Source organism: Falco peregrinus, chromosome 6 (assembly GCF_023634155.1).
Source record: "Falco peregrinus isolate bFalPer1 chromosome 6, bFalPer1.pri, whole genome shotgun sequence".
NCBI lineage: Eukaryota > Metazoa > Chordata > Aves > Falconiformes > Falconidae > Falco > Falco peregrinus.
Window position 1 is genome coordinate 83,981,375 of NC_073726.1, and position 13,087 is coordinate 83,994,461.

The 13,087-nt window shown below is 41.5% G+C and overlaps 1 protein-coding gene across 1 annotated transcript; it reads right to left on the minus strand.

The window, feature by feature from the left end:
• Positions 1-1,008: 1,008 nt before the first annotated feature.
• On the minus strand, positions 1,009-8,427 carry FGF23 (fibroblast growth factor 23). The gene is made up of 3 exons (XM_005234736.3): positions 6,838-8,427; positions 4,706-4,809; positions 1,009-4,181 (listed from the first exon to the last, which is right to left on the minus strand). The coding sequence occupies exons 1-3, from the start codon at positions 7,058-7,060 to the stop codon at positions 3,744-3,746; spliced, it is 765 nt and encodes a 254-aa protein (XP_005234793.1). The 5' UTR covers positions 7,061-8,427; the 3' UTR covers positions 1,009-3,743.
• Positions 8,428-13,087: the final 4,660 nt, after the last annotated feature.

Below are 13,087 nucleotides of genomic sequence, written 5' to 3' on the forward strand. Positions count from 1 at the left end.
CACAGCATGCTTTCTTCTTATTTCACTGTGCGTAGCTTACTCTAAATGAGTTTGAACAGTCTCAAAGTAGTACTGAGTGTGTGGGAGACTAAAAGATACCAGCTGATATTTTTATGATGCCTTGGCATCTATTAAGTTTCTCATATGCTTCAATTCTTTTGCACGTTCCTGCTGTGCTTCTTCCCCCTTTGAAGTCCACGAACCTAAACTTTAGCAACGGGAGGAGAAAGGGATCTTGCAGAAGAGAGTTCCCCACCTACCTGATCACCCTGCCACTGAAGACCACTGTCCTCTCGCCCACAAAGTGCAACAGTACTGTGGTACCTGGTGGTGATATCATGCTTCTCTTGATGCTGGTGCCATAGCAGATGCAAATGATGCTACTGACTATGACAGAGCTCCACAGAGTATCTGTGGTGAGGGGGAGCACTGCGAGGGGATCTGTCAGACCCATGGGCGCTTGCCGTTTTGCAGCTCTCTGCTGGGCCTTGGTGGGCCTGGGGACCATTGTGGGAAAGAGCTGCGACAATGGTATCTGCAACTTAACCAGTCTGCGACCTGTCTGCTGCAAAACAGAGCCGTGGCATAGCCCTAGGAATGGACTTAGAATATTTTGTATGAGCAGTAACGGTAATTTACTGTGTATCTTTTACCCTAAGATCTTGGGGCCAGGATCACAAATATTTACCAGCAGGACTGAACTGCTAGACCAGTGGTTTTCCATTGCTTTTGGGTTGAAGAAGAAGTTTCCCAGTAGAGGTGACAATCCCTTCCTGGTCAGTCTAGTCCTGCTAAGACTTTGTTTTTCTTATTATCTTGCACAGAACTTTCATGGTTGTGGTGTGTGAAACAGCCAGGAAGCTGCAACCTACGAGGCTGGAAATCACAGGGGATAGTGCGACACAAAAATTTTTGGACACAGCTGGTGCTATTTGTTTATTCAAGTCCTTCTGGAATGGGGAGCTTGAACAGATGATGCAGAATCCACCATTTGGTGAGAAAGAAAAGTTTATTGGTACTTTTATAAAAGGAAATAGTCTCTATAATACATTGATATAAATATTTATAAATATTCTGTGGGACTTCACACCCACTCCAATAAATAAATAAATATTGCAATATAAATAAGTAATGCTTTCTTACTAGCCAGTGATTGCCAGCACATCCTTTGAAGAATTAATTCTTTTGACATTTTTAATACAGTTATCTATGATTACAAATGGGGTTTTTTGATGCAAAATCCACTGTGCATTCACTCTCAGGGATTAAATCCCCTGGCTGCTGATGGAATGAGCAACCCTTCTTACTTTGTTCCGATGTATGAATATAGAGATGGCATAGAGATTTAACCCCACTGACATTTCTCATCAAAGTTTTATATGGATCAAGACAGAACTTCCCATGATTCAAGTTGTACGTCCATTGACTTGGATCCTAGAGAGCTCTGTGGAGCTTACAACAATTAATGCAAAATGGAAACTTTGCTCATGTAATCACAGTCCAGACTTCTCAAGGAGCAAAAGCCAAGAAAAATGGTATAGGAATCAAGTAAAATTATTAAACTAAACATATAATCACACCTCTCCACTGTATAGACAGCAAGGTAAAATGTATTGCTCTAGTTTGAATAAGCCTGAAAATACACAAATATCCATCCACCCTGCAATTCTCCTAAATCTATTAGAATCACTCCTTTCCTTTTGAAACTAATCAAAAACATGATGAGTTTAGAGGATGAAAACCAACAAATTATGAGACAGAACTCTTGGTCTAATCCTAATCATTTGGCTTGTCCTGTACTCCTAAGGAGTTGTATGAATTAGGAATCACTCCACATAGGAAAATTATTCTAACAGCAGAATCAAGCCCTGTGACTTCTCTAACATAACAATTTGGATGTTGTAGGTAAAGTGGTATCGTGTACATATATATACATATGTAGGGAAAAAAAAGAGATTATTTTAAATGCTGTCAGCAGGACAGACTCTGTGCTAAATCTAGAACAATTTCAATGAAAGTAAGAAACACGGGGGGACTTATTTTGATTTTGTTACACTGCTGTAACTCCAGTGGCTTCAGTGAATTACTTCAAGAGACAGAAAAAAGAGCAGGACCAGAGTCTAGCCTAATGTTTGCATTATTCCTATGAGCATGCTTGAAACAAATGCACCATTTTCAGACTGTTGTCAGGCTGTTGAATATCCTAAATGAACAAAACAGAGGAATCTGCATCCTGACATGCAGAAAATGGACACACACCAAAATTAAAAGATCTTTTCAAATATCTACCACACTGGATTTTTGTGCAGCTCATTGGTACCTTTGCTATTGATTTCTGCAGAGTATATCAAGAATAACTTTTTCAAATCCACACACCTTTAAGATTACAGGAAGACTGAATCAAAATGAAAAGATATAAGGGAGAAAAATAGCTAAGCGTGTACACAATTGACTGAGTCCTTGTGGAAATGAATATAGCTCCATTAAAACCAATCAAGCTATACTGAATTCTACCAGCTAACAATTTGACACCTAAATTACAATAAAAAGCTGTGCTCTGCAGATACTGCATCTTAACTACAGATTTTTAAACTTCAGCTGTATATATAGAGGTTAGATTCTGATAAGTAAACTTACCCATAGCATATACCAATGCAGTAAAAAAGTTTTGTCAACATTAGAGACCTCCAGATTAATATTAATTTCAGTCTTAAAAGTATAAAGCATCTGATACCTGCTCAGAACTAAATAGAAACATGAATGCTAAACTTAGATTCTTCTTTTTTAAATATAAACCTAATTTTCACTCATTAGATGGGAGTCTTCATGAACTATTAATAGTTTGATGCCTATAAGACATAATTTTTTGGATTTTTTTTTCCTTGTATAGCTCAGCAGTGTGCAAAACAAACCATCCTGTTTAACACACTATTATTAGTAACCTGCTACTTTTCTCTAGGTTGGAAATATGCAGAACTAATGAATGTCTCCACATAATATTTCCATATTGTGATGCTAGAATTTAATGTATATATAAGTGTGATAGAGAAGCACGTAAGAGACAGACTCTTCTTTTTCCCAGACTTCAGCTTGGATTCAGTAGGTGTCAGAAATTACTCTTTCTACACAAGACCATTTGATCCTGCCCTGTTCTCCTGTCAGTTCCTTCAGTTTTCCATGTGTTCTGCTCCTATGACAGCAGAGTGCTCACTTTTTGACTCTTAAAAGGCATGAAAAGAGACTGAAGCTCCAACTTAACAGCTAAAAATATATATAGTAATTTTTATAAAATAACACACCATCACTGAGTTTGTCTGCTGTGTTTGCACAGCCAGGGATGGTGTTAGTAAGAGGATTCCCTGTCTCTCTTGGAATATCAGATGCTTCAGGTGTCTTTCCAGTTATATCAGGAACGTAACATCAGTTTCTCATTTCCTTCCAGTGAATTGTTCTTTTTGCTGCTGAATGCTTAAAGTGATTCAGATCCTAAAACGTTTGGTTTGTATTATTCTTTCCAAACATGTATCTTCTTTCCAGTAAAACAGAGCCCCAGCTGGAACATGGCTAACTGATTTTTTCAGTAAACTATCATCTGTAAGAACAAAATTGGAAATGAAGGATTTTTCCCCCAATGTCTTTCAGGTTTCTCATAGCCATTTTGACATTCAGACTGAGGGTACTAGCCACTTCCTTTGCCTATTATATTCACCCATGTCTTCGGTTTGCAAGTGGTGGGGCCACAGTTATCTCGTAATATAAAAGCGAGGACTTGCGTACCTCCTGGCATCCATCATAGCATGTGGGTCATCTGGGTTGACCACGTCGTTCTGGTTGATTCTCACAGGTTCTCTGGGCATGTGGGAGAAGTCTGCTTGCTGCTGCAGCTGAGATCCAAACACGGAGATCTTCCTTTGTGGGACCAAAATTTGGTGAGGATCCATTGGATCGATATCTGCACTTCTAGTATTTCTGTGAGGCTCAGGTGTGTTGAATCGAAACAAAGGGATTTCATTTCTCCTGGACAAAAACTGGGAATATGGTGGTGGATTCATACCAGGGAAGAAAGCTTGTTTAACTCTGCCTAAGCTAACCAGGAAGTTGTGTTTGGGAGACTGGTACACATCATACCCATTTTCCAGTGTCTGGTGGTTGAACACACAGTCCTCTTGACTGAAGAAATGCTTAGGGGAAAAAAGATGACACCTGTGAGCAGAGGGATTTGGTGAATGACAAGTACTGATTAAAGATGGAAAGAGGGATGAGATCTTGCAGCAGGTGTTTTTCTGATCTGCCAGCTCTGTAACTCGGGCAACTCAGGCTTAGTCAAATGTAGATCTGAGATGCATGCCCATGTTTTCAGCAAAGGTATTATAATGATAACGTTGTTTTCTTTCTGAGGGCTGCATTGTCTGAGCTGCTCCCAACCCATGGCTCTATGCTACAGCAGGAATTCAGATTGGTCTACCACTGGATCTCATTCTGCCCTCATTTACCCAAGCAGGAACTCAGATGATTTCTGTCAGCTCTGCAACCCAATACAATCAAAGAAAAGAGGAAAGTTTTACCTAAGCGGCAGTTCCTCAGCTCACTTAAATCTGTATCCTCCTACTGTAGCTGTACAGATTTGCCCTGACTGAGGAAACAGGTACCACAGTAGCAGACTGGACGTGCCTTTCAGCCTTGAGTCTCAGTAAAGGTCACTCACCGAGCCAAAAATGTTTCCATTCATGTCCATACATAGATAGCGTCCACTCTTCACACCTGTGATTATTACTGAGCCAGCACCCTCGGACTTCATCATTAGGGCACCTGTTAAGAAAAACAAAGATATCAAATCCAGCACCCAGTTCAGCACTGCACCGTTGCCTTACAGATCCACAGATGCTGTGGCTGGAAGTGTCCCCTGGGGGTCTGAACCAACCTCCCACATGACCTGGGACTATTGCCCACCCTAGATCAAGTTAGCTGTGGCTTTGTCTGTCTGAGTTTTGAAAAGCTCCCGAGATGGAGATGTCACCACCTGTCCAGGTGCCCTGTTTCAGTGCTGCATCAGCCTCCCAAAGACAACATTTTTTCCCTAACATCCCCTGTGAAGTCCCAAACCACACTCTGGGGACATTGCCCTTAGTTCTGTAACTACCCAGAAGATGTCTCCTTCATCTTTGTGACTACCCTGTGGTATTAGGTTATCCTTAATGCCCTTGTTAGTATACAAGCCCAGCTCCCTCAAACCCTCCTGATACACCGTGCTCAAGGCCCCTGACCATCCTGAAAACCCTCTGCCAGACCAGCTCCAGTTTCTTCACATCCATCTTGAAGTGGTGTTGCTATAGTGCTCAAAGAGCAGTTTCACCGGTGCTGAGTGGGAATTAACAGCTTTCCTTGATCTGCCACGGTAGGTGGTTTGCCTTCCTCTCAAAGCGAGTGTGCTGTTGGCTTATGTTTGACGCTGTGCCTGCTGCTTGCGACCCTGAGGTCCTACCCAGGAGGGCTGTATGCATCTAGCCTGTGCAGCTGCGGGGGGTTATTGCAGAACCTGGCACTTCTCATTAATCTGGTGTCTCAGTGGTACCATGGTGACCTGGCAGAGATTCAGTCACCCTCCCTTTCATGACCCCTGGCATTGTCTGATTTCCACTTCTCCTGCTCCACCATTCCAAATACTGGTGTATTTGCTTCATGGCAGATACGGGAAAAACACGACATTCTGTTGTCTGTTGTTCTCTGAAACTTCGCACTGGTTCTTGACCAACAAACCTAAAATTGGTTTTATAAAACCTTTAAATATGTAGGAAGAATAATAAGACAGTGCAATAATTCCTGCTTTTCATTAGTAATTCCTTTGAAAAAATATTTAAAAAATAGCAGAACTTGCTCATTTTTTCTCCTTGATTAAATTTTAACTGTTAAAAACATTCTTTGCTCCTTACATACTAATGTAAAAACATCATAACATATGCTTACATTTTTAATTGAGTGTATAAAAATGCTGTGCAGCAATAGCAATTAACATGACTTTATGATGCCTAGCTACTTGTGATTCGAGTATTGCTAAGAGAGAATTACTTTTGAAATGCTATGAAAGAACCTTAACTCTTTAAAAAAGCCATTTTTCTGCTAACTATAATGTTTAGGTCAGGCATTCAGCAAAGGAAGAAGAATACCTTCATTTTCCATGAAAATAAACTATGATGAGACAATCTGAGAACCTTTTAGTTACAGTAGGGAATATCTACTTCTCATGAACCTCGAAGGCTTAACACTTCTTTTATGACAGCCTGGACTTTCATAGTTTACCCCTTTTTAATCGACCTTGGCACACCCATGTTCTACGCAGATTAGAGTTAGTTTTAGTAGCTGTCAGCTCTCTACCCCGAAAAAGAGATTTTATAGATACTATCAGTTTCCCATTACTGCTGTGATGAGTTCCCTCATTGCAGTGCCTTTGGTAATACTCTCAGTGCAATGGGAAGCAGCTGTTTGGGGGATGCCATCACCAACCTTTAATTGCAACTTCCACAAGAAGTTGTGGGTAAAATCATGAAATGAAGGATAATTCAGGTAACATTTGCTAGCAGATTATTACAGGTACTATAGAACTTTAGTTCTCTTAGGCAAGGAATAAAATTCCCCATCCACTAGATTTCTCTGGAGGAATTTTGTTTATTTGTTAAACAGAAGGAGGATTGTAATTATGTATATTTTCCATCCCATCGCTGTACTCCTCTGTCTGCCTGCATAATGAGAGGAGTATTTTCTAGAGCTAGTGAGAAAGCAGAAGTTTGTTCTCCCTCCCCTGCTCCCATGAAGACTGAGGGTCCATAGTACGCTACTTACTGTAGATGGTTTGGTGAGGAACACCATCAATGTAACCGTCAGCGTTGATTTGGAGATGGAAGCTGTTCCTCTCTGTATCTGTGTAGAGGTGCATCAGGTGATCTCCATTCCCCCAGCTGGGATGCAGCAGTGGAGAGGAGTTGGGAAAGGCGAGGGCAGCCTTCAGGCTACACAATACCAGTAGCATGTACCGCAGGCAGCTGCAGGCACTGCTTTGTGGCATGGCTCACCGTTCCTAACCCTCGGTTGGTATCTGCAGCTCAATATGTCTCTGTGCTTCTTGCTTGCCCTTGGTCGCCTGTGTCTGGAGTGTGAATCCTCAGATAGGTTCCCTTCTTTTCTGCAGAGGCTTATAAAGGGCAGCAAAGTGACATCACACAGGAAAAACTTCTCCACATCCTTGATTTTTGTCAAAGCAACATTTTAAGTGTCCTGAAACCTCAAGGGAAGGATCTCTGGCTAAGGTGCGGGGGGGAAAAATGTAAGGTTTCTAAAGACAGCTCACGAAAGCTAATCATATGTTCAAATGTTATCTACAACCCTGTGACATCTGAAATCTTCCCACGCCCCTACTGTTAGATCCAGGAAGAGCAATCCACTGCACTTAACTTTCACTGAAGGGAATGACCCTTCAGACCTGACTTATCTGTTTATTTAGATTCCCACCTCCCCTCTCAGTTTCCAAACTACATTCTGATTTAGTGGAAACATCAAATACTGCTACAATATTTTGCAAATATATCAAAAGCTGATATTAGGTTGTCCTGTGCCTGATTCTCCCTTCATTATGGTATAAGTTTAGCAGTGAACCTTTTGGGCTGATACTTGTGTCACTCCATTTAAGCAAAAGAAACTTGATGTGAGCATAACCCACTTCAAATAAGCTGCCCCTTTTGTTTCTCCCGTTTCATTTTGTGTCACCTGAATAAAGGTGACAAAACAGCTGAAAATTACCTGTAGAACACTTTAAACCTGTGTGTTTTTTCCTGCATTGCACATCGGGCTGGCAGTCCTTTAGAGAGTCATAGAGGTTAGTGTGGCCCGTTCAGATCCAGGATCTGAATCAAACCTGAAAGCTCTCCTATTGGTACTTTTCTATTACTTCAGGTGCAACAAACAAGGTTGGAAGAACTACAAAGGGACATGACCAAGCTGGAAAGTAATAAATGGACAGTGACGCTAAAAAATGTTCCAAGATATAATACTGGCTTTTCAGTTGCCCTGCCAATGTTCCTTGTCTTTACAAACAAATCTGATTTAAAAAAATATGGTACCATTTATTATATGAAAATGCTGTGTGTATGGGTAAAACAATAATAGAAATAACAGGTTATAAAAATGGACTGTGTTAAGGTTTCTTTCAAAAATTTATACAAAACTGAAGAGTACCAAACAGCAATTTCATAAGTTTTTTTAAAGAAACTCAAGGATTTTAATTGTAGCAATGTTAGGTTCAGTTACAGTCTCTAGTTGGACACAGTATGAAAAATTCTTAGTTTCGTTAACAAGCTGTGGGGCAGTCCCATCAGCACCAACCGTATCATGGATTGATACAACTGTAACCAACGGCAGATGTTGATCTGAAATTTTTTTTATTGTTTAAAATTAGCAAAACTCTGCCAAATTCTTCTGTCACACCTGTGTAAATCTAGAGACTTGCGTCAGTGTATATACACCTGTGTAAATGACAGCATGTTTTAGCCAAAGTGTATAAAGGTCATATCTTAAACTGAGTAGACTGACAAAGCTGTCTTCACTGAGAGGCATCTAGGCTACAAATATTTTACCAGTTATAACATCTGAAATGCTTTGCTTTAATTTAAAAAATAGCTTGGAGGGAAAGGGGTGTTATTTTTATTTCTCTTTTTTAGAGTGATGTATCTATTGTTGAAATTATCCACTAATATTTTTCACTTTGATATTAAAACAAATGCTGGGGGGGGGGTTTGTTGTTGGTTGGTTGGTTTTTCTTTTGCTCCCTTTCATTAGACTACCATGGAAATGCGGATATGTATACCTCAGAAGCAAAAGTTTCTGCAAAAGGCACTTACAGGATAGTGTGTCCTCTTGGAATTTTTTGTCATTCTTTTGTGAATGCAGTTTTTCTGGTTTGATATTTCATATTTATCACGACATTTTTCTGTACTTGCCATTATGGATTGATCTGGTCTCTGGTGTCTTAGTTGCAGAAAAACAGTTCTCAGATGTTTGAAAAATTTATTCGAGCTCTATTTTAGCACATGCTAGTTGTGAGCAGCTCTTTCGCTGTTTTATATGTCAGAAAAGGAAAAACTGAAAAACTGCTTTCACATGCTTAAATAGTTTGGCATTTTGAAAACTTTCCCATAGGGTCAGCAAAACTCCAGACTTTGCTGAGTTTTCTTTAGGCTGCTGGACTAAAGCAAATTTTTTTAAGTCTCTGCTTGTGAGGATGATAATGTAATTTTTGCCTTTCCATAGACTCTTGTTGTTGTTGTTGTTTCAAACCTACAAATTCCCACTGCATGTGGGTTTTTTTAACAGTCCATTTCTTTTTATTTCAGGCTGATCCATTTATTCCTTCTGTTGGTATGTAACTTTCTTACCTTCTAACCATTCAGCTGTTGATGAAGTAACCAGGTGTATGAAAGCTTGCTTACTTTTTCAGCTGTGTCTGTTAGTCTATAAGAAGTGATGACGACCTTCTCATGTATCCTTATGCTGTGGCATTAGTAATAGCAATATTTCTGCAACTTTTACCACATATGTTGATACTGCTTTTTTTGTTCTCTATATTGTTCTGAGATGTTTGGTGAATTGAGATGGCTTTTCTCAGTTCTCAGTAAAGAATTAGCTACAGAGTCTTATAGATTTTGCTTGTTGCAAAGGAAAGAAAGAAATGGAACTAAATTTGAAGACCAAAAACATTTCAGCAAACTCAGAACTGCTGCTTTTCTTTAACTGCTACCTTAGTCCAAATGGATGGTTCAGGTAGCGCTAAGTTTTGTTCAAACATGAACATAGGTTAGTCCCTCCTATGAGGAGCTTATACTTTTAAGGAGACGGGAAGGAAAGTGGGAGCTGTGAGAAGAGCAGTGTGAGCACGTGTGGAGCCTGAAACATGCTGGTGGGAAAGGGCAGGTCTGACCTACACCTCAGGACTGAACGTGAACTTTTGTGTGGTCAGGAAGGCCACACTGCCACATTTTCCACTTCCCATTGCAGGGATGCTACACAGCCAGTGTCAAGTGCCACAGCGGCACAGGACTTTCCTTGGAAGCATCCTGCAAAGGCAGCTGGGACCCAGCCCGGAGGTACCACCCATGGTGGATGTTGGGAACCACTGAGGTGAAGTGAGGAAATTTTCACTTCAGAGCAAGATTTAAAGTAAAAGGATGGATAAGACAGGCCCCAACTTGCAGGCTGAAATTTATTTGAGAAAATCACTGATGCTCTGCCCCTTAGTGGGTCTCATTCCCCTCCCTCCCTCAGCCGTGCCTTCACCCCAGGCCCGCTCCTGCTGCCTCCTTGCTTCTTGCTTCAGAGGCGGCCCGGGTCTGGCTAGGGCACTGGGGCTGGGCACGCGGCGGGCCAGGTGCCGCGACTGGAACAACTGTGACGCTTGTGCCTCACTGGTACCCTGTGTAGCCCAGGGCACACAGCAGATGGGCCACACAATACCGAACATCTGTAAATGAACATCATAACTTTCTGTGTGGAATGAAGCAAATGTCCAGTGAGAAGTTTTGTAATTTATTGAAATACGATCATTTAACTCCCAATTATACCCAAACCTGTACACAAGAGGAACTGAATTAAGGTCATGGGAGCAGCTTGAGATCTGACTTTCCCCCATTTTGACTGTTTTGAGTTTCAGCCTTAGGTCATTTTTTGATCAAAACTGTTTCAGATCTGTAAAACCCTGAGCTCAGTAACTGTATGTCATCCCTTGCCCAGCTGCTAGCAAAGTAATGCCTTTCTTTTATTGCTTATCACTTCACTCAGCTGCAGAGGGCTTACAAGGGAAAGGTAAGATTTTTAATTTAAGTTACTCCAAGTGATTTGCTCTCAGTTACCTTTTGCAGGCTCCTTGAAAGTGCTTTATGCACCATCAAAAATTTGCAAGTTAAAAAAACCCCAGGAGTTTTCTACTCAGTATAATGGGCTTGCTTTCCAGGATTCTCCTATGAGTGAAAATGCACGTTCCCTCCCAGTGCTGGACTACCTTTCATCATGCAGGAGCACCTGTGGACCTGTTGCTTAATAAAGCACATTGACTTATATTTAAACAGGTGTGTGGCTTGTCCTTCTGCAGAATTCTGTGCTATCTCGGTATCCGGGATGGCCTCAGGAAGCCTTTTGCTCTCTGCTGTTTCAAAGATCACAAGGGAGTTTGGCTTGACAGATTTGAAATTACCCTCTGCTTTTAACAATTTTCCTTGCATTGCACCCCTTCAAAGAGGTCAGAGAAATCAGGGGCCCTTCCCTCTGTCTCCCCATCCTTAAAATCACTGTAATAACTGGCTCTGGGACAATCACATCTTCAGAGTTGGAAATACAAGGGTGGAGTGCCTCTCCAGAAGTTATTCTAGGAATAATGACGCACTAAGTCAACGGTATGTACAGTGGATGCTCTGTGTGTGTGTGTGTGCATAAGCCTTTGCCACAGACTTTACCCGATGTTGTTAAACACATCCTGAGTGACCTTATTTGGATGTCCCATTCTTGTCACACTGCCCACGACTAAAGAAAACATCCTGGCTAGGTTCACCTACGTGAAACAAATGAGGTAAGCACAGCCCACTGGGTCTGGGACCGCAGCATGTACTAGCAGCTTCTGCAATGTGCTTGCCAAATATATTGTTTTGAGTCTTCTATTTTTTCCCCCTCACCTTTTCTCCATATAGTAGACATTCTGGAAATCCATTTCCAGTTTCAGAAGTGCTAAGTCACCTGCACAAGCAGCTCAGGCAGTGATATTGCTAGATTAGAATCCTCGATGCCTGTCTCTACAGGATGGGGGATGTATGGTCTTCCTGAGAAGTGCCTGTCTTGTCTTCTTGCCACTTCTCTTTCCAGTCAGGCAGAAGACTGTCTGTCATAAGCTTTCAGGTCTGGTTCACATGTCCGAAAAGGGGGCAGCTTGTTACCAGTGGCTTTAGACACTCTGAGCTTTCCAAATATAATGCAACAAAGACAGGCAGAAAGAGAAACCCCTGATATTTCTTGCCTCAATATTTCACTATTTTGAGGAGGTAGATAAGAAAACAGACTTCCCTGCCTGTAAATGTCCCAGATGGGCATTTGTGATGCTGTTTGTGTTGTTTTGCTCTAACTGAAATGAAGGGCCTCATTCCTCCTCCAGCTGAAATCCTTGGCAGAGCTCCCAGTCAAAGCAGAACCAGTCCCTAAAAGGTTGTGTTTTCTGAACAGAGAATGTTTCTGTCATTTTAAAGGGTCTGAATTTTCTTAGGTATTGTGGAATAGAGAATGGTTGCAGTCTGTAATGAGAGCTGCTGATACCCTCTATTTCCAAAGAGACGCTTCTGGTTATTTGAAATGGAGTCTTCCAGGTTGTGGCACCCATTCCTCTGGGCATGGGAAGCCCCTTTCACATATGGGGACCTGCTTCTCCTGCAGCTTGGGTCAGCACCTGGACACAACCAACCCCATAGATCATCTAATATGCTTGGTGGTAGGTAGATGAGAGGATGTCCTTGTCCCAGAATGAGACAAATGAGAAAAGTTGGTGGGGATCTGAGGGTCGGTTGCAGCATAGGAGTAAGTGAGGGGCAAGTGGTCAAGGTGGGACGTATAGGTATGAGGGGGTAGACCAAGAAAGTGAAGGAAGAGGGCATGAAGGCAGACGTCTTCACATTTGGCTGTGGTAGCTGCTGCTCTTTGTACATGACCAAACTCTGAGGTAATCTGCTTGAGCGATGCAAGTGGTTGAACCAAATGCCCTTTCTCAGTGTCTTGTGGTATCAAGTTCTCCTAGTAATCTGTGGCTTAAAATACGTATCTATATATTAAAAACATATAATTTCATCTCTTGGTGTGCAAGTCGTAATTTCATCTAAGGTACCATAGGAGTGAAAGAGTTGCAAGTTAATTCTGCTCCTACACACATACTTGTATCAACTCTTAGGTGTTTTTTCTCCTCAAAACTAGACAGCCCAACTCAATCTGAGCTCCCACTTGGAGATCTGTGCATGCTTTCTCTGAGCATCCTTTGATGGTTGCTCTTGTTGCTCAGATCCCAGCCTGAAAA